The sequence below is a fragment of the Natator depressus genome, chromosome 2, assembly GCF_965152275.1.
Source record: "Natator depressus isolate rNatDep1 chromosome 2, rNatDep2.hap1, whole genome shotgun sequence".
Taxonomy (NCBI): Eukaryota; Metazoa; Chordata; order Testudines; family Cheloniidae; genus Natator; species Natator depressus.
In genome coordinates this window covers 260241154-260267717 of record NC_134235.1, presented here as the reverse complement: position 1 = coordinate 260267717, position 26564 = coordinate 260241154, and the positions used below count along the sequence as shown (strand labels likewise).

At 58.7% G+C, this 26564-nt stretch overlaps 1 protein-coding gene across 1 annotated transcript in view; it reads right to left on the bottom strand.

The window, feature by feature from the left end:
• Nucleotides 1-323: 323 nt before the first annotated feature.
• Nucleotides 324-26564, bottom strand: part of PTPN23 (protein tyrosine phosphatase non-receptor type 23) — a 39954-nt gene continuing 13713 nt past the window's right edge. The window contains exons 3-25 of the mRNA XM_074946474.1: nt 23649-23776; nt 21791-21867; nt 20092-20141; nt 19041-19172; nt 17407-17487; nt 15888-16019; nt 15574-15621; nt 14653-14709; nt 13047-13105; nt 12458-12537; nt 11874-11988; nt 11208-11273; nt 10289-10434; nt 9645-9953; nt 8444-8598; nt 7860-8011; nt 7025-7204; nt 4095-6471; nt 3295-3479; nt 2749-2853; nt 2158-2296; nt 1894-2007; nt 324-1674 (exon numbers count right to left, since the gene is read on the bottom strand). Of these exons, the coding sequence (XP_074802575.1) occupies nt 1120-1674; nt 1894-2007; nt 2158-2296; nt 2749-2853; nt 3295-3479; nt 4095-6471; nt 7025-7204; nt 7860-8011; nt 8444-8598; nt 9645-9953; nt 10289-10434; nt 11208-11273; nt 11874-11988; nt 12458-12537; nt 13047-13105; nt 14653-14709; nt 15574-15621; nt 15888-16019; nt 17407-17487; nt 19041-19172; nt 20092-20141; nt 21791-21867; nt 23649-23776 (5442 nt within the window). The 3' untranslated portion in view covers nt 324-1119. The remainder of the gene's footprint in view (nt 1675-1893; nt 2008-2157; nt 2297-2748; nt 2854-3294; nt 3480-4094; nt 6472-7024; nt 7205-7859; nt 8012-8443; nt 8599-9644; nt 9954-10288; nt 10435-11207; nt 11274-11873; nt 11989-12457; nt 12538-13046; nt 13106-14652; nt 14710-15573; nt 15622-15887; nt 16020-17406; nt 17488-19040; nt 19173-20091; nt 20142-21790; nt 21868-23648; nt 23777-26564) is intronic.

Below are 26564 nucleotides of genomic sequence, written 5' to 3'. Positions count from 1 at the left end.
GGAGAAGCGCTGAGGGAGGTGTCACCGCACGGTTCGGGCAGGGCTGGCAGCGGTGCCCAGGGCCAATGGCCAGCTGGGCACACGCAGTGCCGTAAGCACAGCCGCCAGCAGCTGCCCCCAGCCGTGCGGTGCTGGGCAGGGGCATTAAGGCTTTAGCCTGGTCCAGGGGGTTTCAAGGCCCCCCAGGCACTAAAACCGTCATGTAAACTGCTGCCACATGCGGGGGGGGGGGGGGGAGAGGAGGAGGGAGAGAACAACTGAGGCCAAGGGGGGCTGGAATTGCTCAGCTCTTCCCCAGCGCCAGAGCAAGAAGGGGGGGGGGGGGGCAATTGGGCCCTGTGTGGGGCAGGGAGCCACGCTGCAGCCAGCGAGCCGGGTGTGTCTCCAGGCAGGCGCCTGGGGCAGCTTTAGGGCTTCACCATGTTTCCTCCTCCTGCTGGGACGGCAGCACCAGGGCCACCCCCAGCACCTGCCCTCCCTGCCAAAGGCTGCCCCAGGACCCGTGGGGGTGGGGGCTTCCGGGGGGGCTCTCAGCCAGCAGCCCTCCATGGGGTCTCCTGCAGGAGCTTCCAAGGGCTGCGAGCTGAGGGGTCCTGCCTGGAGAGCGGCCAGCATTCTGCAGGCCGCAGGAGCGGAGGCTCCTTCTCCTGGGGGCTGTGAATGGAAGAGCAGGGGGTACTGCAGGGCCCACCCCAAACCCCCAGGCAGGAGCAGCAGCAGGGCCTTCTCTCTCTGCTGGACGAAGGCCAGGTCTCCGCCAGGAGGTGCTTGGGGACAAGCAGCAGCCCTGGCTTAGCCCGCAGAACAGCTGGGCTGGAGGGGCTGGAGGGGAAGGGAAGGGAAGGCTGGCTCTCCATGCCGCGGGGGTCACGCTGGGCTAGCTGCCGGGGGGCCCAGGCACTGAGTGTGGCGCTGGCTTGTAGTGCTGTGTGCATTTCTCAGCCCTCCCAGGACTGAGTGGGGACAAGGTCTGTGGTCCAACACCCCAGATTCCAGCCATCACACTGGGGGGGCTCCCCCCCAGTCCTTGTAGGGCAACAGAAGGGGCATGCTGGCATGGCCAGGGAGGGGCTGTGCGTGCCCACGTCCCCAGAGCCAGGCCAGGCCCGGCCCCCTGGCTCAGGTTTTATTGAGTGTCCACAGTGGGTCCAGCATGCTGAGGGGGTCGTCGCTAGGCCGGGGCCCCCGCAGCCCCTCCCCATTCTGGGGCTGCAGGAAGCTCTGCTTGCTCATCCGCGGCTTGCCCTTCAGGGAGCTGTCCAAGGAGAAGGCCTCAGGGGTTAGCGACGCCAGGAGCTCCAGCGAGGAAGAGGAAGGAGCCAGGCTTGGGGCTGAAGGCTCCCTGCTGGGTCTCTCCTCTACATGGTTGCTGCTTTCGGCTTCAGGGAGTGGCACAGGCATGGTGGGGGTGGAGTCGGCGGGGGGCAGCTCAGCACTGGTTGGGGGTACGGGCTCCGTCAGGCTGGGCTGGGCGACACTGTCGGGTGCTGCAGGAACCCCCCCTGGGCTCGCAGCTTCAGGTGCTGCTGCCGGCTCGGGCAGCTGCCAGTTTGGGGGAGGCTCCGGGCTGCCACCGGGGGGCCTGATGCTCAGCTTGGCGATAGTGGCCTGGATGGAGCTGATGGGCATGTCCCCGCCCAGCACCAGGTCCTGCGGGTCCTGATGCAGGTACAGCTGGAAGAGAAGCGAGAAGGTGGGCCCAGGCACTTCCCTCAGACAGGCCCAGCCCGCCGCCCGCTGGCCCTGCCCCGCTCCTCTCAGCATGGATCAGCCGCCAGAGCCAGCCCCGGAGCCACAGCAGAGGCTGCTCGGCCTGGTGCCAGACAAGCGGAGCCTCCAGGGGGCGTCTCCAGAGCCCCGCTCCGCCCACCGCCTGGGAGCGCGGGTACCCACCTTCTGGGCGGCACTGCTGGGGGCTTTGCTGGGGGCCGGCGTGGTGACCCCGTGTCTCTGCAGCACCTGCTCGGCGTGCTTGAGGACAGCTTCATAGCAGAACTTGAGATGCAGCTGGAAGAGAAGCAGCCGGCGAGGGCCCTTGAGCCAAAAGCTGAGGAAGGCCCAGGCGCCAGGAACGGCCAGAGCCGACTCTGCCCTTCGAAGTGCGTCAGGGCACCGCCATGCCCGCTGCCTGGCCCCCCCGCCCTCCCAGCTCGTTACCTTCTCCTGCAGCATGTGCTTCCTCTGCTGGCGCATCCTCTTCACCAGCCGGGCCAGGTCGGGGATGCTGTTCCCGGCCTCCACCTCCTGCACGGCTGCGTACATCAGGCAGAAGGCGCCGGTGCGCCCCACCCCAGAGCTGGTGGGAAGAGAGTGCCCAGGGGGCATGACCTGGGACCCTGCCGAAGCCCAGGCGAGCCGGAAGTCCCTGGCCCCTTACCCAGCACTGCATCGTGGGGAGAGGGTCCCTCTCCCCGCAGGCCGGGGGCTCTGGGAATCCTCTGCCCCGCACAGCAGGGCTGCAGTCTGGCTTGGGAACTCCTGGGGAAAGGGCCAGCCCTGTGGTCTCCCAGCGACGCACTGGCTTTCTACGCTGGGCTCCTCCTCTGGCCCGGGAGGGAGGTTTGCTCCAAATGGGCAGGGCGCCCGCCCTGCTCCCATGCCCCGGCAGGAGGGGAGCCACCTGTTGGGGGAGACCTGGTGCCCGCGTGGGTCGCTGCTTTGGGCCTTGCGCTGGGCCCAGGCAGCTGCAGCGACTGGCTCGTTAGCTCGGGCTGAGCGGCGAACCCGGCCCCGGGAGGGCTGCCTTACCTGCAGTGGACCACAATGGGGGTGTGCAGGGGGCGCTGGTGCAGGTAGTGCCCGTGTACGTCCTGGATGAACCGCAGCAGGTTCCCCTTGCTGTCGGGCAGGCCCCTGCAGGAGGAAGGGAGGAGCTGCTGGTGAGTGGGCAAGGACCTGCCGTGCCCAGTGCCAGAACCTGGCCCGCCAAGCCATGCGGGGGAGGGCTTCTACCCCCACCCTGGGAGGTGCCACGCTCCTCCCAGTGGCACAGGGCCTGATTTCCCCCCCCAGGGGCCTGGTAGGGCATACGGTGCCGCTAGTGAGGAGATCTCCCCTCAGTGCCACCCCACAGGGCCCTGGGGGGCACCAGCTGGGCTCCCAGGGCTCCACAGCCAGGCTGGGAGGGAAAAGAAGCTCTGCCCTAAGAGAGCGCCTGCAGCCCAGCCCCACAGGGTGGGAAGTTCTGACCCAGTCACCTGGGTTCTTCCCCCAGCACAAGCGTACCAGGAGCCCCCAGGGCCTTGACCCCCTTCTCCAGCCCCCCAGACAGGTCCCCCGCCCTGCGGCACATACAGCTCTGGCCAGGCCGTGAATTGCAGGTGGATGACGGTGCGCTTCAGGCTCTGATCGCGGAACTGGAGGGTGATCATCCTCTCCACGTGCGTCGGGGCGACCTTCAAGCTGGTGAGGATCAAGGTGATGGGGCCCTGCACCATGGGCTGGCCCCGCTCCAGCGGGAAGTACCGCACCACCTTCTGCTGCGGAGCGAGAGACCGGGCTCAGCACATGGCGAACACAGCCCAGGAGCACAACACAAGGAGTGAAGCCCTGTCCCCCAACCCAGAGCCACTGCCCCACCTCCTGGCCCCAGCCCAGAACACAACGCCAGGGCCTGAGCCACTGGCCCTGCTCGCCCCAGCCCAGAAAAAACAACTCCTGCCCCAGGCTCCGGGGCACAGACCAACAAATTGCTCAGAGGAACTGGCAATGCAGAAGGCCCACCAGCAGGCTCCATGCCAACACCCAACCAGAACTGTCCAGGAGCTCAGCTTTCAAGTGAGACCATCCCTACCTTGGCTGGCACCCTGGCTGGCCGGAAGGACCTCCAGAAGTCATCAAGCCCACCCCACCATGCTGAGGCAGGACCAAGTAAACCTGGACCATCCCTGCCGGGGACCCACCACCTCCCTGGGAAGCCTGATCCAGAGTGTAACAACCCTGTTCGTTCAAAAGCTTTCCTTAAGACCCAGCCTACAGCTCCCTTGTCTCAAGCAAGTGGGCACAGAGAACTATTGATCACCGTCCACTTTACCCCCCTGCCCCCCTTCACGGAAGCTGCCGGCTGAGAATGCCCTGCCCTGAGGAGCTCCTACCTTCTCTAGTTCCTGCTCCGAGACCAGCATGACTAGGAGGGAGACCTTCTGCTCGTAGATCATCAGCCAAAAGTCGGAGGCCGTCCCCACCAACGGGGCCTGGGTGGCGATGATGGTGGGGCAATAGGAGGACAGGTCCTCCACCTTGCTGGCGTTGATGTAGTCGTCCTTGCCCGACTGCAGAACGATGCGGTTCTTGTCGTAGGGCATGATGTCCTGGTGGCGGTTTTTCATGGAGTAGCAGCGGGCGATGGCGATGGACAGCTGCCGGGCATCCCTCTCCTGGGCATCCTGGAGCTCCTTCCAGATGCCGTCCAGCTCGGGGACGCTCCCGGGGACAGGCCTCTCCAGACTAGCCACCACGCCCCGGAACCGATCCAGCTCGGAAAGCAGCCTCATGATATGCTCGGGCTTCTCGTACGGGTCGTTCTCGATTAGCTGAACGGCCTTGGGTTTCTGCCCCTCCTTGGCATCTGCCTTGGTGGGCTGCAACAGCGGCTGGTTCACCGCCGTCTTGGAGCCCCCGTGCTGGCTCTCGGGGCTTGAAGACAGGAGATCGTCTGTGGAAGAGCTCTGCCGGTGGAACTGGACCTCAGCAGGGCCCTGTGCCAGCGGGGCCACGCCGGGGGTGAGGGATGGGGGGGGTCGCTGTGGCAGGGAAGGGGCGCTGGGCACGGAGGAAGGCAAGATGGCTGGAGGCTGGATAGCTAGGGATGGCTGGGGGGATGGCGCCGGTGAAGGGATGGCAGGACCCGGGACAATAACACCGCCTTGCATCTGGCTCAGAGCGGGACTGGGGGAAGATGGGACATGGTGAGGGCCGGACTGACTTGAAGATGGGGGCTGGGGACCAGCCAGTGGCATGGCGGAGCCAGGCGGCATCTGGTTTGTAGGGGGCCCTGGATGGCAGGCAGAAGGGGCAGGACAGTAGGGCATTGCAGAGACCACTTGAGCTGAGGAGCCGGCTGGCATGGGCTGCATGCCTGCCAGCGAGGGGTGAGGGTGGAGCTGCTGAGCCGGGGCCAGCATAGCGGCTGGGAGGCTTTGAGCCCGTGGCGGAGGCCCGTGGGGCATAGCTGCAGGGAAGGAGTGAGGGGGGTTGTCCTGAGAAGGAAGCGGATAGAGCTGTGTTCTCAGCTGGCCATGGATCTGGGCAGGGCTGGGAGGCTGGGGAGAAACGTGCGCCAGGCCCGAATGCTGGCCAGGGAACTGGGCTGGGAACTGGGCCTGCAGCTGGTACATGGGCAGCGGCTGGACCTGGGCCTGAGGCAGGTACTGCTGCTGGGGGAAGCTCGGAGGGGGCGGCCCCGCTGGGAATGGGGGCTGGGGCTGCTGGCCGAATGGCTGGACGCCGCCTTGGGAGTAGGGGAACTGGGCGGGTGGGCCGAGGAAGCCGCCCTGAGGAGGGAGCCCTGGCGGCTGGCTGGTGAGCCGCGGGGGCATGTGCCCGCCCACGGCCCTGGGCGCAGTGTAGCTGGAAATGGGTGCCTGGACGCTGTCGACAGTTGTGGTGGCTGGGCGGACCCCAAGGGGGTGAGGAGGGCCGTCGCTGCCTCCTGGGGCCTGGCCACTGAACCGGGGGGGCTGGGGTGGGCCCATGGCTGTGGGGAGGCCGCCTGGCAGCGCCCCACAGGAGGAGACAGGCTGCCCCATCCTGTAGGTGGCATTGGGGGTGATAGGAGCTGGAGCAGAGCCAGGCATGGGCAAATGCTGGGGGGAGGATCTCTGGGGAGGCACCTGGGGGCCTGCATAGCCGGGCTGAATGGGGGCAGGGGCGGGGCTGGGGTGCCCAGGGCCTCTCCTCAGGGTGCCAGCCGGGTAGAGCTGAGGACTGGGCGACGGGGCAGAACTTGGAGGTCTGTGGGGCTGCATCGCCTGGGATGGCAGCACAGGGGGCCTGCTGTAGGTCTGCGGGGGGAAAGGGCCTTGCAGAGGGCTCCCAGGGGCACCTTGCGGGGGGGTCGCCAGCCTGCCGGGGAAGTAGTGTCCCGGCAGAGGCGCCGAAGCACTGAACTGAGCAGGGTTGAAGGGAACGCTGGGCTGGGCTGCCATTGGCCGCTGGAGCGGAGCATTGGCTGTCCGGGCGCCGGCCGGGAAAGCCTCCGGGCCTGGGGGCCTCACGCCACTGCTGCTGAAGGCCGGGTTGATGGAGAAGGCAGCCATGGCGTCCGCAGGCAGCCTGGTGAGATGCGCTGCCAGCACGTCGGGGGGCAGGCTCCGGAGCTCTTCCGGCAGGTCGGCCAGCGAGAGGGAGCCCGGCTGCTGCAGGTCTGCCCCGTCCAGGCCGGCTGCGAGGTCCAGGTCCCACTCAAAGGCCTTCTTCTGCAGGGCCGGTTTGGGAGCAGTGGGCCTTGGAGGCGGCTTCTTCTTCATTTCTCTGCCAAAGCAAGAGCAGGCACGTGAGGAAAATCCAGCCCCCTGGCGCCGGTGCCTTGAACGGAGAGGCTTTGCGCTCCCTGACCCACCAGCCCAGCTCTAAGGGCCGGCGTCATGGGCGCTGGCAGACAGTACCTCCAGCCTCTCCTGCAGGGACCCCCTGTGGGAGCGGGGAGGGGAGAGGGGTTTGGGCTCTATTGCCGAGTCAGCCAGCAGCAGTGGTGGATTCTGCGCCCTTGACACCCAGCTGCGGCCCTAAGGGATGGGCTGAGGCATCCATCCTGCACATCCGATTTCATCCCCAGGCCCCGTCGGGTCACTGTTAGGGGCTCTCCTGTGCCACTCGGTCTCTGCACCGCTCCTAGTCACCCTCCCACGCTAGGGGACTTGGGGGAGCCTGAAAGAAACACCCCAACATTCGGGTTTTCAGCACTACGGCATGCCCAGCCCCCCCACAGAGAAACATGAACATGACGAACAAGCTGGCCACTGCAGACACAAGGAGTAGCAGAACCCACCCCCCAAGGTGGGCCGGATGTGGGGCAGTGACCTACCTTTCCAGGACCTGCTGCCGGCTTGCTTCGGATGCTTGGCAGGCTGCTCGGGCCTTCTCCAGGAGCTTGGCTGCTTTGCTCTCCAGATCGGCATAGAAATCTTTCCCTTCCTGAGACTTCTTCATCAGGTCTTCGTAGGCTTCATAGGAGGCCACCAGTGTCTGCAGCGTGGTGTTCCACCTGGGAGAGTCAATGCAGGGTATGCAGTGGGGGGCGATATTAACAGAGCAGTCCTGGAAACCTGGGTGATTGCGGGGGCGGGGGTTGAGAGCAAGGCTCACTGGCCTCTATGCGCCCCACCCCTGGAGTTGGTTTGTTTACACCCCAGCCATGGCACCAGCACATTCCAATCATGGACCCGGCCCGTGGGGGGCCCAGGATTTCCTCTCCTCCACTGACAGCCCCAGGGGACCACCCCTCTGTCTGCTTTGAGACTGGTTCAGCTATAAACCAAACACTAGGGCCTGCAGGGGGGCAGCCTATGGGTGCACTGGGGTTAGCGCCATGGGGCACGGCAGGCAAAGTCAGCAGCAACCACCACAGGCCCAGCTGGGATGTGGCTCTCTGCACAAGACGAGTGGAGGGGCTGGCGAGGCCCGCAGACCCCACCCCTCTCGCTGCGCCAGCCAAGAGGTGCTAGCGCACACAGAGTGAGCGGCTGGCTTCGGGCTGGCTGGGGGGCATTCCCCACCGGAGAACGGGAGATGGCAGACCCTGGCCGAGGGCTGGGCTCGTTTTACACAGCACACGGCCAGCGCTGCATGCTAGGAGCGGACTCTGCTGCAGCGACCACCACTGCCCCCTGCAGGCGACGCCATGCTCCCCGCCCACTCACTTGTGCTCCACCTCGGCCAGGACCTTCCGCACTGCCGCATACTTGACATTGGCGTCCGTCAAGGCCTTCAGGACGTTCTCCTGGGCCGCCAGGTTCTGCTCCAGATACACCTTGATCTGGTCGTACTTCTTCAGCTGCTCATCGAAGAGCTTCTGTCAGGGGCGAGAGGAGCACGCTAGGGTCAGCGGGAGACCGGGCTGCAGCGCGAGGCTGGGGAGCTCAGCGAGGAACCCCACAAGCTGAGTGCGGGGAGGGCTGGGGCCAACAGAGTGGCAGGAAGAGGCCACGATAGAAGCAGGATACCTAGCAGGGCAGAGCAAGGCCCTTTGTATGACTGGGGGGGACCGCAGACGCCACCATCAGCTCTGACCAGAGATACTAGCGCACTAGGAGTGCGGAGAGCAGTGGAAATGGCCCAGGAGATCACTCCTCTCCAAAGGGGATGTGACCACGGCCGGCAGGCAGGGACAGGGAGGAACAGCGAGTGGCGGGGGGGGGGGGGGGGTTGAAATCTGTTTGGAACGTAATAGGCTCAGCTCAGTCCCAGGCGAGGCAGCAGCTTGGCACTCGGCCCCGGGCCTCACCCTCATCTCCGAGCGGTCGGTCGTCACTAAGGAGGTGGTGATGTCGTCCTTCTGGATCATCTCACGGAGCTGCTGCTCCAAGGACATCCGCTGGTCCTTCATCTCCTGCACTTTGGACAGGATCCGCTTCAAGTTCTGCAGCACCTGCTTGTCATCTGCGGGAGGAAGGAGAAAGCCGTCACCACCTGGGGGCGCTCCCCAAGCCACTGAGGAGCCTGCTCTGTACAGGCTCCATACTGCGGTCACCCGGCTCACCTAGCTACAGCCACCCCCCGGGAAAACGATCCCTCGGACAGGCAGGTACCGTTCCTGTTGGTGCCAGTGGAACCTGACCCCCTGCTCCAGGGCTAAATTTGGCCCTTGCTCAAGACACGCTGCGGGTCCAGAAGCCAAGCGGGCCTCCTGCCTCCTACAGCCCCCCAGGAAGTCTCCAGCTGACATTCAGAGGACTGGTGATGGAGAGGCACCACCGAACCCAGCCTGCTCACCCAGCCCTGAAGACAGGACGAGCAAGCTGCTGGCGTCAGATCAGACTCCGCCCCGGGGAGCAGCTCCGGGGTCTCAGCCAGAGCGAGGGTGTGACATTAGCTGGAGGCATTCTGCCCTTTACACTCCACCCATCACCCACAGATCTGATCCTTTGCCCCGTGACTATTAATCTAAGCCATGCAGCAGGCAGCATGCTCAGCAGTGCTGATTGGCCAGTTAATACTAGGCCCCTGCAACCATTTAACCGAGTTGCCTGGAGGTTCTCGCAGCACTGCATGTCTCAGCTGTCTCTCTAGCCAGCTGGGAGCTGGGGTGCGTCTGTCTGTCTGTGTTCCAGAGCTCGGAGCCTCAGTAGGTCAGAAATTTCACCTGGAGTCTAGACCCAACCTGCCTCCTGATCCAGCCTGTGTCCCCATCACTTGCTCTTCATCTGACCCCACAGGCTGGGAACCAGCAGAGCACTGCAGAGGGACCCAGCTGGAGCCCAAAGCACGGGAGGGACAAGGCCAGGAGGGAAGGTACTGGCTTGGGGCCCACAGCAGGAGCAGATTCATTCTTCTGGGGCAGCGAGAGACAGGGAAGACCAAGGAAGGAGAATAGCCTGGATCTCAGCACTAATGCCTCCAGGCCAGCGAGCCGGCGCGGCTCAGCCCCAGCCAGAGCTCTCCGAGGGAGGGGCGAGGCTCAGGGTGCCATGGCGCTGGGTGCTCACCTTCCGTCAAGGCCGGTGCAGGCAAGGCAGTCCGCACCTGCTCCAAGGGCCCGCTCAGCAGTCGCAGGTTGCTGATGTGCAGGTTCATGGCTTTGTGCAGCTCCGTGTTGGTGAAACTGGCTTTCTCGTGCACCTCCATGTACTTGGTCCACTCTTTGCTGACCTCAGTCAGCCCCAGGGAAGGGCTAGGAGGAGAACCCGGCTTGCCAAGCAACTCCTGCAGCTTCTGGTCCTGCAGCTCGTCATCATCCAGGAGGTCCCTGATCTCCTTCAGAGAGGCCTCCACGTCGGTGAAGACTCCCGAAAGCACTGGAGGGGCAGAGACCCAGAGGCATTAGGACACTGGAGGTGTTTCCAGCGAGGCTGGGCAAGGCCCCAGAGCACGACTGGAGACCGAGCCGGCTCCACCTAGGGCGCAGTGCTAGGGCAGGTGCAGCGAATGGTCTCGTTTGTCCCAGTGAAATTAGCGAACTTCACCAGCATACCGGGGGAGGCAGAGGCAGAGACAGGAGGTGGCTTGTCAATCAGGGCAGAGAATAGAGCCCAGGAGTCAGATCCCCAGCCCCCAGGAAGACCCCTTTGCCATGACTCACTGGCCTTTCCTCCGTTGGTGATTCCCCCAGACACACACCATCCGATCTTACCCTGCATGGACTGAACCAGGTTCTTCACTGTGTCTGGCCGCACGCTGAGTGCGGCACATTTCTCCATCAGGATGGGGGGGATGTGGTTGTACATTTCCAGGTTATCCACCGTCTCAGGGTCCAGCTGCATGGAGTCCATGAACTGGCTGTAGACAGAAAGCAGAGCCCTCTGAGCAGCAGGAGAACCCTTCCCAGACACAGCCCTGGGGATGGGAGCTTTTGCAGACGCTGGAGCCAGTTTCTTGGAAGTGGGATCATGGTTCTCAGAAATGAGAAACTGGAAGGATCCCAAAGGGCTTTACAGAACGCACACCCATGGTCACCTCCGCCAGCACGGAAACGCAGCCACCTCTGGGGAGGAGCACGACAGCACGACACAGTGCAGGACAGGAAGGGAAAGTGAGCACCACACAGACAAACAAAACTTCAGGGTGAATCCAGGGAGACAAAATGTAATAACCCAAATTGGAACCGGGCCTGAACCCAGGGTTAATACCCCAGCTATTGGGAATAGGCCACGGGAACTGTGGGGTCCACCAGTGCCTTGGTTTCCAGATCTTCCCAAGGAGAGCTCCAGCAGCACAGCGCCCTCTAGGGCACTGGCTCAGTACTGACTCAGGAAAGGGCAGCATGTACCGAATTGCCTGCCCCATTTCCTTCAGTGCCTTGGGTCACCCTTGGAGACCTGCTGTCCCACCACGCCAGGTCAGGGGGAGGTACTATTGCTGAGAGGTGACCTCGCACTGGGCCATGGCTGAAGGGAGCAGAGCTCACTTCCCATCAGCTGGGATGCGGAAACACAGAACAGCGATGCAATGGGGGACCCCCGCACTGTCGGGTGTGCACTGGCCAGGGACCAACTCCATCCACACCAGCGAGGAAAACCCCACACTCTAGCGCAATCTCAGAGCACACATACTCCAGGACTTCATTCTTGGCCTCGATCTTCGCCATCACTTCTCTCAGCAGCTTGGCCTTCTCCTCACTAGGACAGACGAGAGAAAACCCCTCAGCACCCAGACCAACCAAGGTACTTACAATCACTAGGCCCTATGCTGGGTACCCTGTTCAGGACTCAAACCTTCCTCAGGCACTCCAGGAGCAGGCTGAGCCGGCCCTATGGCTAGCCAGGGGCCAGCACTGCCCTGTTCCAGCAGCTCCCGGAGAGCCAGGCTGGAAGAAGCGAGCAGGCGAGAGCCGAGGGAGAAACGCTCAGGACTGGAGATGCTGGAAGGGCCCTTTCAGGCAGGCACAGCCGAGTGTCCAGTTTCGGCTGCTCCCCTACAAGGTGCTGGGGACCCAGCCCCTGGTGGGGAGGGGGTAGGGGGTTCTGATTTGTTTGGGGAGGTCTCTGGTGAGTTCAGCCTCCTGCAGTTCCCATTCACCTCGGCGTGCTGAGTGCCGGACGCGTCCTCATCAGAGCCACAAGCCCCTGCTCGAGAGAGATCGCCATGTTTCTGGCAGGGAATCACTGGACCCAGCTTCCTGGCCCCCGAGGCAGGATCCGCACCCTCCCGTTACTGAGCGCACAGATGCCCCGGGGCTGCCTCGGGAAGTACTTGCTATGGAGATCCCCTCCACTCACCTGTACAGCGAAGATGCCTCATGGGCGGCCATTGGCACCAGCTTGGCAAAGATATCCGGGCCCGTGACAGCTGGGTCGGTGGGGTTGACGGGAAGGGCCTTCACCAGGGTAGCACCTGAATATACAAGAGTACAGCCTGACACCGATGCCTGTGAATTATTCAAGGACACAGGATTTCCCTTCGTGCCCAAGGCTGTTTTTTGGGCTGCACCTATGACCAAACGCAGATCAAAGCAACCAACAGCTGTTCGCCTCCAGCAGGTGCTGTGGAGACCCTGGGAGCAGGAAGTCCCTGGCGTGAGCGGCATCAGTGGTGCCAAGGGGTTGGAGACCGGTACCAAACCCCTCTGTGCTGCTGGGGCAGCGCGTTCTCATCGCTGCCCATTACCAAGATACCTGTGCAAAGCACGAAGTGCTTCCCTTTCAGAGAGGCTTCGTCCCCACTCTCTGATCACCACCCCCTCACTCCGGCCCGGAGCCCGGACTGCGCGGGGCTGAAGCTTTATGCACCAACCATGGCGTGGTTTTGCAGAGCTGTGGGCAGCAGCAGAGGGATGGACGTGCCCGGGTTTGGCCTGCCTTACCTTTCACTGACTGCAGGGTGTCCAGTGCAGGGACAGCTTCATGATAGATGAAGTCATTGTCCTTCTTGGCCGAATTGTACCTACAAACAGTTGAAGTGTAAGTCCAGGGAGGGGAAAGGTGGACCGGCTGGGACTCAAGGAGTGAGCTTGCTGGGTTAGGTGGGCAGAAGCCTCACGAGGGGTGTTTTGCTGCCCACCTGATGCCCCCAGAAGACACTATCTGCCATCTCTATTCTACAGGCTGATCCTCACCTGCCATTCACTGGGTACAACCCCACCCAGTTCCCTCTGGGGAGAGGATGGACCACATGTGACAGACATTAGCTAGTCACTTAACGTGCTGCTCACAGCACTGAGATGCTACAGTGCGGACAGCGTAAGAAGACCCTGTACAGATCTACACTCACTAGCAGCACATGTGAATTTGGCCCTAGATACGGAGACCCTACACAGAGAAGAGCATGTGCCAAAGCTCCCCACAGCGAGTGGTGGGGGCGGGGGCGGGGAGAGAGATTCAGCAAAGAGGTTTGACCCCAGAGAGCCTAGAGACAGACTCCAGTCCCAGAAGCAATTCTGGCTGCAGACTCACTTTCCCCCGATCACATCCAGGGTGAATCGCAGGGCTTCCTGCACCGTTTCAGGCTGACCCTAGAAGAGGCAAAAAACATGAGTTAACACAGCCGGTCCTGCCACATCACTGCAGTCTGTGTAACACGCTGAGCCGCCCTTCTGAATGCTGCATCCTGCTGCCCTCCACACACCAAGCCGTGATCTGAAGGCAGCAGCAGCCTGGCAGCCCCTCACGGCCCCACCATTTCCCCCATCCTACTTCCAGAATGAGCAGCCGGTGGAGATGAAAGGAGCAGTGAACAGCTCAGAGCTGCAGTTGCAGGCTCCCTGCAGACTCTGGCAGGCACCAGCCCTTGGGTGCATTCTGGTCGCATTCTGCAGGCTGACTTGTTATTCACAATGGACAGCTGGGATTCGGAGCACCACAAACACAAGGCGGGTCAATCCTGTGCCAAACTTGCATTCCATGGCTCAAAGGGAGTTTTACCCCCGACTTCGGTGGGGGCAGAGACAGGCCAATGCCGAGAGCTTTTCAACAGCCTCTCCAGGCCTCTGTGCAACAGAAACACCACCTACTTCTTGTCTGCATCACGTGATGTAAATGGGCCACATTCACCAGCTGGGCAGCGGGTTCAAGACACGGTAGTAAAATCATGAATGAGTCCGGCCCCCCCCAGGCTGTAGAACACATCTGGAGTCAGTACTACAGTGAGTGGGGGTCAGACGCAGCCTCCAGTAGAAACTTAGGGCTTTACCGTATGGACCAAGGCTGTGTTAAACCAGCAAGTTCCTTCTTTGCAATGGAGGATGTCAGTTAAGCCCCACGCTCCCCCCATGGTCCAACATGTGAGAGGCACGTAGGCTCCTAGGGGCCAGGGAAGGAGGACACCTTGTTGAAGATCCAGAATGGGTTTTACTCAGTCTTAGTGCAAGAGCCAAAACCCCCATTAGACCTAGAAACCAGGAGGCACCAGTCTTAGGTCTCAGCATTCACAAATCCCCAGGGCAGGAGACAGACCCCCTGCTGTACTGGAAAAGCAGGACCTTGAGCTTTCCAATGGCAGAGGATTCATTTCAAACCCTGGACGACTGTAAGGCAGGCTTTAAAAGTCACATCATTCTGATTACCACCACTCCCACAAATTCTCACCTATTCTAGTGACCAGTCTTCTTGGTGCCAAGAGATAGACCTCTTGGTACCAGGTTCCACGTAGCCTTTCTCCCTAACAGTGCACAACTGCTCCCTATCGTCAAGCAACGGGGCTTCCGCCACCTCCCTTGGGAAGTTCTTCCACAGAGCTGGTGCTTGGAAAGTTTCCTTGAGAGCTGCTGGAGCCAGAAACCAACGTTTTGCACCATCTGAAAGCTAGCCAGCCCTACTCCGATGGCACCGAGCAGATGTCTCCTTCTGAAAGTGCGCGAGGCTGCTACAATCTTTGGAGAAAGTGCACAGCTGGTTGCTCACCACCAGCACTCTCAAAACCTGTATTTTGAGCACTGATCCCAGAGCAGCGACTGGAAAGAGCTCACAGTGCACTGCTGGACATTTAGGCCCCAAACCGCCCCGAGCACTGATTAGGGGCTTTTTAAAGGCAATCAGTACCATGGGCAAGAAAGCTGCTTACCTTTGCCAGTTTGATAGCTTCATTGAGTTTATCCAGAGCGCTCTGGAAGTAGACAACCTGCAGAGAAAGCAGAGATAAGTTCTGCCAAACTCCTCTGCAAGCTGGGAAGGAGTCACAAGAGCGCACACACTTGCTGTGCCACATGCAGCCAAACAGGCCAGCGAACCCTGAGTAAAGATACCTAGGACAATCCAATGCCATTAAATCCAGCGGGGACTTCTAAGAAGAAGGAGCAAATTAATAGCACAATCAAGCAACCCAGATGAAGGTACTCTGCCCATGAGACACCCATGGGCCATTTTCTAGAGAAGGGCGGTACGTGAGAAATGCAGTGCCCCACACAGCCACTTCAGCAATCCAGCTATTGCCATCACACGCTACCCAGGTTCCAGAGCGGGCGTTCCCACGAGCAGACGAGCATCACATCCTGCGTGTGAGATCTCTGGAGGCGCCTGCACTGCACCCAGTGGGAATCACAGGGAAAATGGCGATCATGCAAGTGTGGATTCTCTTCTGAGAACAGGGTCAGAAAGTCACATCCACCGGCATACGCAAGCTTTCAGCCTGAACTCTACCCCTGCTGGGGGAAGCACACCTGCGTGGAGTTTTAGAACAAAAGAACAAGCCTAGCTGGAAATTTACACAGTAACAAGAAAGATGGTGCCCGAGTTCATGTGGCGTACGGGAGGCCGATCCGCTATTTGCCTCACGGATTGGTGCAGAAGCAGCAGGGGCTTCCAAGTTACAGTTTAATAGACACCAAAGCTTTCAATGTGTCCTCCGTATCATGGACAGTTGAGTTCCCCCCGTGTAGCCCAACCTCTTCAAAGGGTAAAGGCCAAGCCCACACGAGATGGGACTTGGTTTACAGCTGGACTGCAGGAGGATTAACCAACCCGAAGCAAAAAAAGTTTTACTTACTCGTTCTCCAAACTTCTGCTGCTCCTCAGCCTGTTTCCCCATATGCAACTGCAAGGAGAAACAGCCGCTGATTCGGGGACGGGCTCAAGAGGAACTGACTGAAGCCCTACAAAGCCAGCCAGGGGACGCTCTACAGGATACTGCATTTCGCCAGTCTCCAGGTACACTCAGGAACTCCACGCCCATGGGGACCACACCACCACCTCCCCCCGGCAGGTTTACGCAGCCACAACCACCCGCAAGGGCTGCTGCTGCTGCTCTGGGGCGGCCAGGGTGGGTCTCCCCCGGGGCGCAGCCTCATTCTTCCCACTCACATGGGCAACAGCAGCAAAGTAGTAGATCTTCATCTGCACCAGCTTCTTCCAGCCCTTCTGAATCTTCCCCAGCAGCGAGGCTGTGCCCGAGTCCTCCAAAGCCCGGCAGGCCTCCTTGTAGTAGTCCACTACCTACATGGAGAGAGCCGGTCAAGAGGCATCTCAGGGTGGATTCACAGCATCAGAATCCCAAAAGAAAGCACCTAGCGCCAGTTAAGAACATAAGAGCAGCCAGACTGGGTCAGGCCAAGGGTCCACCTAGCCCAGTGTCCTGTCTGCCGACAGTGGCCAGTGCCCGGTGCCGCGGAGGGAGTGAACAGAACAGGGAATCATCAAGTGATCCATCCCCTATCGCTCATTCCCAGCTTCTGGCAAACACAGGCTAGGGACACCATCCCTGCCCAGCCTGGCTAATAGCCATTGATGGACCTATCCTCCATTAACTTATCTAGTTCTTTTTTGAACCCTGTTATAGTCTTGGCCTTCATGACATCCTCTGGCAAGGAGTTCCACAGGTTGACTGTACGTCGTGTGAAAAAATACTTCCTTTTGTTTGTTTTAAACCTGCTGCCTATTCATTTCATTTGGTGACCCCCTAGTTCTTGTTATGAGAAGGAGTAAATAACACTTTCTTATTTACTTTCTCCATATCAGTCATGATTTTATAGATCTCTATCATATCCCCCCTTTTTTCCAAGATGAAAAGTCCCAGTCTTATTACTCTCTCCTCATACAGAAGCTGTTCCATACCCCCTAATCATTTTTGTTGCCCTTTTCTGAACCTTTTCCAATTCTAATATATCTTTTTTGATATGGGGCGACCATGTCTGCAAGCAGTATTCACGATGAGGGCGTACCATGGATTTATATAGAGGCAATAGGATATTTTTCTGTCTGATTATCTATCCCTTTCTTAATAATTTGCAACATTCTGTTTGCTTTTTTGACTGCCGCTGCACATTGAGTGGATGTTTTCAGAGAACTATCCACAATGACTCCAAGGTCTCTCTCTCGAGTGGTAACAGCTCATTTAGACCCCATCACTTTATATGTATGTTTGGGATGTTTTCCAATGTGCATTCCTTTGCAGGGAAGTAACGGCAGGCTGGAGTTCTGGCTGCCACACAGCGCCCAGGTATTGCAGCTTACAGGGCTCTCCCTCAGCCACAGGAAGGCCTGAGCCAGCATCCTCATTCGGACTAGATTGTGTCAAGTTCAGACACTGACTAACTCAAATGATTTGACTTTTAAAGGCTTGGTCTTTAAACCATTACTCGCTTGCCCTCACGCTTGTCCCCCACCCTGCCGCCCGCACAGCAGTGACTGTGTATAGGGATTTCCTTCTCTGCTTGCAAACCACCTCAGCTGGTTCCCGGGTTTCAGAGATTCCTGTGGAGTTGTTCTTGTACGTGGCAGGGCAGCAGGAGGGGATCCGTCTCAATCACGGTTCAGGTGCCCACAGAGCGTAGTGCAGCAGAGGGAAAGGCGCTGGAGCAGCAGAGCTCCCCGGGTAACTCACCTGGGCGCTGATCCTGGCCACGAGGAAACTCTTCCTGTTGTCCAGCATCGACTTCTCCAAGAGACACTCCTGAGCTTGACCCTTCCAGGAAAAGCGATGGAGACACTCAGCTCTCCCCAGGGCTCCGCATTCCAGGGCTCCTCAAAGTCACCCCGACCAAACTCAGCCAGCCCCCTCTCCCCTGCCCCAAAGGAGTCACTCAGCTGTGGCTCCAGTCTACCATGCTAGAGATGCCGACACCGACCAGCTACAATGCAGAACAAAGCCGAAGGAGCCAGAACAGCTCATGGAACTAGCCACACATAGAAAGCCTCTCCCCTCCATTGCCACTTCAAAGCCAGCCCATCCATGGGAACCCTAAATCACTGTGAAGTGAGCGCACGGATTCACCCCACCGCCGCTTTGGAGGGCTCAGGTGCGAGGCCAAGCACGGACTGAATGACCTTGGAGACCGATCTCCCCTCTAACTTCCAGGGGCGACCCTAGGACTGAGGTACATTGGTGGGCCCACTTAGGGGACAGGGCTGCACTGGCTCTGGAGATCAGAGCTGAAAAACAGAGGTCAGCCCCTGCCAGCGCAGGGCTCTGTCTGCTCAATCCCTAGGGCTGTCAATCAAGTCAAACACTTCCACCACTTCTTTCTCCTAGCTAAAGTGAGCTGGCCACGGAGGCTGGACTTCACCTACGCTCAGCTTAGCTCCAGTACAGCGGCAGTGCGGCTGAGCCAATAAAGCCACCTCATTTGGAGAGTCAAAATCCAAACCCTTCCTCCCTTTCAAGGCCAAAGTGCTGACCAGACAATGGTTATCAGTCTGATGCCTCCCAGAGCTGCACATGAGAATGGATAAAGCAAAGAGCATGCAAGAGGCAGGTGCTGTTATAATGGGATCCGCTGATGCAGTAAGCCAGGTCAGCTTCCTTCACACCCACCTCTACCTTTCTTCTCTACAGCGAGGATGACAATGTCAAGGTATTTCCACCTGCTCTGTCAATAGCCTGACCCCTTGGAAACGGGAACCAACTTGTTTCCTTACCACGTTTTATTCTCCCCGATTTGACATTTAAAACTCCCTTTGCTGTTCAGGCCATTAGGCCTGAGAGCTCAATATCCCAGCCCGACAGGCTGGGGACTGGCCACTTTTTGAGGAAAGCAAGCAGACCCCACAACGCATGCAGCCACCCGTGCAACCCTGCGGATGGAGAGGAAAATATTGTGTGTGTGTGTGTGGGGGGGGGGGGGGGGGGGGGGGGGAAGAGAATCAGCTTATGTTCTGGAGCCGGACTCGCAATTCCTCCCCTACATCAGCACTTTGAGATCTCTCCTGAACAAGGACAGACACTGGAAGTCTCTCAGCCACTTTTTGCAGACAATTTCCCTCTAAGCAGACAGCAGGCTTACAATCTGTATGTTCCAAAGTACTGGGACAACTCCATCTTTATCCAGCTCTGTCCAAGGGTGGCTCCCACTCCAACTGGCCTTTGAAAAATGAGACAATGCCAGGCCCAATACCGAGCGCGTCTCCTTCTCCCCTCGCCAGCTTTGGTGAGATCCCTTTAAATGAACTGCATCTAACGAGCCCAGCCACTGGATCCCAGCACGAATGGTGAGCAGCAAAGCCAGCACCCACCCTTACCAGCATGAGGTTGATGTTGAGGTTAAGGATCTGATGACTCATGTCCACGCTGTACGAGTGAGGGAAGTGATCCCGCAGGTAGGTGAAAGCCCCGGCCGCACACTGGAAATGGGTGCAGGAAACCTTCATGCCCTGGCCAGGGCCGCCGCAGAGGGAGAACAAACACGTAAGGCTCTAATGCACCCAAGCCAGAGCAGAGGGCGCTGCACAGACGCCATCCTGCCTTGATTACCGAAATTTACCAACAGCCAAGAGATGCAGCAGGATTTCTTTTAATTACCTTTTGCCTTCACGAAACCCCAAATGTTACCATCTTAAGGGGATTTAAACCTTCTCCTGCCCCAGTTATCCAGGCTTTCATCACCTGGAGACTGGATAACCATGATGCTCTACACGGGGTGACCCCATGAGACCACTCAGACGAGAGGTTGCCAAAAGCACCTACTGCGTATTACAGCCAGAAGCAAGTTACCCCCTTGCTCTGGCTGCCGTCGTGTTCCCAGACGGGGCTGGTGCTGATTTTCAGCTGTGAATTCCTACATGGCCTGGGAGCTGGTCAGCAGAGGGACTCTCTTCCCAGGTCATGCTTCCATGAGCCAGGTCAGCTGGGAGCTCCTCAGGTTGGGAGAACAGGGAGTGGCTGGCAGGACTCTCCAGGAGGGGTCCTTGCCATCAGGGCATGTGGTCAGGCCCGTCTTTTCCGGGCATCTGCTCGGAGGGTGGGGGAGGTTCTGTTATTGGCTGGAGGGAAGACTGCATGTGGGGTTACATTGAGGTGTTAAATTATGTCAGGGTGCCCAGAGCTTGCCGCAGACACTGCTACAGGGTTTCTATAACTATACACAACATAAAAAAAAATCCTGTATTCATTCCTCTCCCCCAGTCCCGGGAATCCCAGCACCTGGCACGACCGACACAAAAATCTTCAGACTTCAGTAAATGTGACCAGTCCCCACCAGAGATTAACTATCGCCGACCTTTGTGCTCTCATCTGTTTGGAAGAGACCACCCATGATAAAGGGGGGAACCACGAGGTGTTTAGCATCTTTACCTCCTCAGAGACTCTCTTGTCCATGGCGCCCAGCATGGAATGCAACGCCCCTGTTGGGAACAGGAAGCTCAGATCAGGCCATTGGCGCATTCCTGCAGCATTAAAGCCCCTCTGCCAGTCTACGACTGACACAGCTACATTTACACTGCACATTTTGTTCCAAAGGCTCCTGAGCCACATAAAACATACAAATAATACCGTTCAGTTCAGCTACTGAGAGGCAGGCACTTCTGGGGTGGAGCGCTGCAACCATGCACAGCACCGTAAAACAGTTCAGAACAAGAAATGAAGATTTCCCCCTGCAGTTACAAGGGCTATGGCAATTTGGGGAAGCAGGAACATCCACCTGGAGCTGGGCTTTGTCACAAACACCTGGGGCTACCTTTCTTACTCTTGCACCAGGGCTCTAAAACCCAGTGATCCGGATCGCTATTGCATGTCTCATGGTAAAACTAGCAGCACCCCAAGCGCCACCCTGGAGCATTGGATCCGCACTGACTCAGAGGAAAGAGTGCCCAGCATGTGACTCCATTCTCCATCTTCTCTGGCTCAGCCTCTGTTTGAGCTCCAAGCTGAGGCTCTGGCTCGAAGCCTAAGGGGCCAGACTCAACTCTGGTTTAAGCTAGTGCAAGTCTAGCAACTTTAAAGGGCCGATCTATCCACTAGTACAGACCCCTTTATCGATGCATCTACACCAGCCGTTCTCAAACTTTAGCAATCTGAGAACCCCCATTTTGATTTACTTTTTTTGCAGACACCCAAGCCCCCTGCTCAGCCCCAGGCCCCACCCCCACTTCACCCCATCCCCCCAGGCCCTACCTCCTGCCCCTCCTCTTCCCTGCCTCTTTCCACCCCCTCCCCAAGCATGCCCTGTCCCTAAACAGCTGTTCCCCCAGTGTGCAGGAGGCACTGGGAGGAAGGGGGACCCCCGGGGGTCTGCGGAGCCCAGTTTGAGAAATGCTGACCTACACCATTTTAATCCTTGCTCATTTTGATTGTTGATAGCTCATTGAACTAAACTACACCTATTTACATGAGGGATAAACCGGTTTAAGTACAACCAGCTGGGTTTGCACCTGCTGAATTGGATCAATTTCAAATTGATTTAATTAAACAGGTGCAACTTTTCTCCTAGACAAGGCCTGGACTGGCCTGCGGGGGAGGGTGATGCATAGTAATGCTCTGGCTTGTCGTTCATCGATCAGAATGACGGGGAAGAGCCCTTCGGAGCTGACCCTGAAGATCAGCCTCACCCGCACCGCAGATGCCCGGACTGAAGCCTCACTTGAGGGTCTCGTGCCTGGCACACACAACACAGCCAGGGTTCAGATCTCGCTGGTGTCTTCATGGCCAGCAGAATCTGCCAGAGCCAAGGAAACAGTGGCTCAATTGTCCTCAGTGACCACAGTAACACTTCAAGATGTCATGGGTCTTCTCTCCCAAGGGCCAGCACTTCCAGCTGCGGGCAGCTTCATGCCGACCGTCACCACTGGCTGCGGGCAGATCGGCTGAATGCCCCTGCAGCTGACACCCCTCCCCCAATTGAACAGCAGGACCAGGCTGGACGATGGACCCTGTGGAGAAGGGAATGAGGGCTGGCCAGGGAAGAGGGCATTTCTCTGGTGCTAAGCAAACCCCAGGGCACTCTGGGCAACACACATTGCCAAGCCAAGCCAGCAGGTGGGCTCCAGGGCCTTACCGAGATTATAGAGGATGCACGCCTGCTCATACTTGATGTCCTCGTGGGTAACTGCCTTGCCTGAGAAGATCTCCGTCCTGTGAACGAGAAGCCCAGGGTTAGTCCCTACACTAGTGAGCTAGCGAGATGGCCAGATGCACAGCCCACAGCCACGTTTCCAGGGAAGGCAGATGGCTCACAACTAATGGCTCAGAGCAGGCAGGGGTGATCCAAATGATTTAGACTCACTTTCTTATCTAGCTGGCATAGTGTCCACTCCAAACCAAGTGGGAGATGGGAAGCTGCTAGGTACATAAACCAGCAAGCCCCTATAATGTTTGAGTGGTGCCAGGACTAGTCTTCTTAGCCTACTAGGGAAGCGTTATCTAGTGGTTAGGAGGAGGGGCTGGCATCAGATCTCATCCAAAGCAGGGTCAGGCACATGGGTGGGAGACCTCCAAGGAGCACAGCCGGGAAAGGTGTCACTTGTTCAGTAAGCAGCACTCCTCCCTGCGAGGGGGCACTTGACCGATGGCTCTGTCATGTTTCAGTCCTGCCCACCTGTGGGCATTAGATTTGCCATGGCACTCCGGGACGGGACAGCCTGATCTTACACGCACCAAAAGCGAGTTCGTGCTGTTTGAACGTGTTTTCAGTTTTACACGCCAAAGCCGCAGACTGGATTTTAACCTGAGGGGCTCTACTAACTGGGGTGTCCCTTGGCAGAGACGAGCGACCGATCTCCCTCCCCTGGCTTGGCCATGCCTTTGAACACCAGGCAGCGACAGAGAACACGTGCTGCTCTGTCCAGGAAGGTGTGTTTCTACACATCAACGGAGAGCAGTCAGCAAGCAGCCCCAAGGCTGAAATTCACTCTCGAGCCACAAGCCCCAAAGCCCAGCCTCCACCACTGCTGCCAGGTGGCGTAAAACCATCCCTCTTGGTCAGTCCTGTGCCCCCCTAGGGCCATCACTGCACCCTAACGCACTGAAATCCCAGCTGCGGCAGGAAGTGCAATCGCTGGCTGAAAGGTGCTATAAAAAACTCAGTTACTACACTGCACTTCTAATAGCTTCTTCCATCCCAGGCTCTCCCAGTACTCTACAAACCTCCACTAATCCTCACGTCCCCGGGGAGGGAAATACTCTTCTCCCCAGCTTACAGTATTAGATCTCTCTCCAGAGTCAGATGCGCATGGCCTTTGGTGGAGAGACTAGAGACGTGGCTCTGCCCGCAGGGCGTTCTAGGCAGGGTCAGAACAGAGGCACGCTGCTGGGCGAGATCACACTGGGCGCAGGGGAAGGACACAGTGAGGCTGGCGGAGCTTGGTCTGGGTTTGTTCCATTGTACAGATCATTGGGAAGGCTGGCAGAGGGAGGGAGTCAGTCATTGGCGGCTGGATGCAGGATCAAGGAGGAGATTCCTAGAGAGGGGGCTGCAGGGAGGGGCACTGGCAGAGCACAGGGACACAAGGAGAGATGTAGGTGGCGTAGAGCTCAGCAGTATGTGAGCCAGTGGAGGGAACTGGGTCAGGGCAGAGGAAGGGGGATATGCTTTCAGTCCATCCAGAATAGCACAGCTGGCGGCTTACAAGAGTAGGACATCACAGGAGTCTAGGCAGGAGATTACCAGGGCCAAGGAAGCTACCCACCTGGATGGGGAAATTGAGGCAAGAGACAAAGCCAGGTAGTATAATGAGTCCACAGGCGAGCCCCAGCTTCAGCTCCTCTGCTCCTGTTGCTCAAAGGATCTCCCAATGGATCACAGCCAAGCCCCCAGCGTCAGCCGAGGGTGCCCTGGCAGGGGCAGATAGCTGGATGCGGAGAAACCTGCTCCCTCCCCTGCCACCACACAAACCCCACCAAACGGCTGAGCTTACCACGTGATGGGGACAGCCGCCTCGTGCTCTGGGCCCATGGGGACGCGGCTCTGCAGGTAGTGAAGCTGGCCGAAGTACTTCCGCAGGATGCTGCAGCCCTCGAAGTCCCTGGGCACGCTGACGGCGCTCTGGAGGAGGAGAGAGGAAGGAGCAGTGCCTCAAGGCAACAGGCAGCACCATGCTCACAGACAGAGGCCTGGGCTGTATTTGGCTGGCAGCGAAATCCACTTACCTGATCATGGGCAGGAGATCGCTCTGAAATAACTCCTCAGAGGGACTTTCCGGGGCCCAGTCACAGAAGCCAGGGTATTAGCCACTCTCAGAGAGAGTCCTCTGGGCTGGGCTGGAGTGGGGAGCTGCTGTAGATTCCCCACTCCTTTCACACACATGGGGCAGGCAGTTTGCCAATCCAGTGATATAACTGCAACAAAGCGCTGCTTACGCCAGGCTCGGGAGAGGCCTCGGGCCTCTCTGTTCCGGAGCTGAAGGCAGCCAAGTACGTCACAAACTCAGGAGGCACCCACCGCCCCACAACGCCTTCAGCCCAAGGCTTTCAAAGTACTTTGCTCATTAAATGCCAGCTGTCAGGCTGACATCCGTCCTGGGCATACTGGGCGAAATGATCACTAAAAACAAACCATCTGGCCGCTCATGACTGAGGAGGACTAACCAGAACCGATTCTGCAAAGGAAAACGGACTTGCTGATCTCCTAGAATTCTCTGAGCACGTCAGGAAAGGGCGGGAGACAGGAGAACCAGCGATGATGTGCTTAGACAGCCAAAAGGCCTCTGACGAGGTCCCACACAAAAGCCTGTCAAAGACGCTAAGTCATCATGGGGAAGAGGCAAAGTGTTATCATGGACCAGAAATGGGCGGAGACAGGAAAAGTAGGATTCAATGGTCAATTTCAGCACAGCGAATGGTTAACAGCAAGGGCTGCAGGTTCCGCACCAAGTCCCGTGTTGTCTAGTTGATTAATTCGTGATCTGGAAGTGGGGGTGGGGGGGCGCATGAGTTGAGAGTTACAAAGCTGACAAATGACAGTCAGGTTAATGGGAACCAGGGAGGGCTGCAAGGAGCTTCGGAGAAAGCTAACGGAGCTGGGTCACTCGCTACATATGGCCAGCTGGATCACTCAGTGCTCTCAGCATTAACAGCAGAATTCTGGAAGGGGTTTTAAATACCAGGCTTCAGGGCTTAAGCCGATCTCTGTCAGAGATCAGGAGACCAGACAACCTACAGTAAGCAGGTGTGGGATCCTTCCACCAACACAGCTAGTGCTGGCTCCTGCCAGAGAGGGGCTAGCGGACTAGATGGACTGTGGGTCTGATCCAGCCTGGCCGCTCCTATGTCACGGGAGGTAAGGTGATTAACTGCGTTTTACAGATTAGGAAGAGACAGATGCGAAGGGACTTTCCTAAAATCACACAGGAAGCCAGCAGCAGAGCTCTGGATTGCACGTGTCCCAGCTCCAACCACTAGGCCACACTCCCTCAGGAGCGGTTTTGTCACGGATCTTTTACTATACAATTTTAGAGACAGTGCGGTGTAGTGGACAGAGCACTGGACTGGGACTCAGGAAAGCTGGGGGCTCTTCCTGGCTCTGCCACTGACCTGCTGGGTGACCACAGGCAAGTCACTTTCCCCCTTTGTGCCTCTGTGACCCCTTCCACCCTCTCTCAGTCTGATCCATTTCGGCTGCCAGCCCTTCAGGGCAGGGACCATCTCTCGCTGAACAGTGCCCAGAACAGTGGGACTCCGATCTCAGCTGAGCCTCAAAGCACCACTGGAGCACAAATGAATGAGAGATTCCCTCCCCTCCCAGTACGGGAGTGACTTTGGGAAAGCAGAGACCCCGTCCTGGGAGCTGGGCAGGAAAAGCGTAGCTTTTTCCAGCAGATAGGAATGTGCTCACTCATCACTCCCCGGTGGAGTGCCGAAGCAATCACTCAACAGTGTCAGAGCTCAGCCACAGCCTTGTGGGAAACGGCTGGCGCTCTCTCCTTCGCAGCACGGCCACACGAACGGAAGAGAGCAAACCTCTCCCAGTGAGTGCTAACTGCAATGCTCCATCATCTGGGCAGCCAGGTGCTAGGATCCAGCAGTGCTGCACCTTAGTGACGCGCTTGGCTTGGCCTGGCCTGGTCTGGCTGGGTGCAGAAGTTTATTTCTGCGCCAGGCCAAGCTGCTCCTTAATACCCCCCCATAAGCAGGCCCCACCTCAGGGCTCCGCACACCCAGAACAGGAGAAAGCTAATGGCACAACCCGGATGTTTCTCCCTCTGGGTTTTCAAGCCGGTCATTATGGCTCAGGTAACTCCGGTCACGCCGGCTGGGTTCACCGCACTGCTGCTGCGGAAAGCGGGCACGACGGCAGTCCCGCGTGGTTACGCTGAAAGGTGCCTTGCAATGACAGTCTCCATTTATCCACAGCAACGAGCGGGTCGCCTCCCCCGCGCTGCCTCCCTACGGGGCAGTTGGGTTTCCATGGCCCATTCAGTCCTGGGCCTGTCTGCGGGAAGCGCCGCTGATCACACAGACACTTGTCAGCTGGGGGGAATGTCACTTCACCCCGAGATGGAGAAGACTGGCTGGGAGCCGACCTGGCCCTCGAGAGGTGAACGCCCTATTACCAATTCCCTGGGCCAGACAGCCCTCTCCGGCTTTGGCTGCCTGCGTTTCGGGCTCAGCCGAAGCAGGCGCACGAACGCCAGTGTCTGGCTTGGCTGGAAACGTTCCCCCCGTCCCAGGGTCCTTCTCCCGCTGATGAGCTCAGCTGTTGTGAGCAGCGCTGACCTTATCACAGCGCCCCACAAACGTCTCTGGGAACTCGCGTCAGCCACCCACAACGGCTCAGCTCCGGGATTCACATCACAGCCACCACTGCAGGCAGCTCCTTCCCCTAGGTCCCTGGT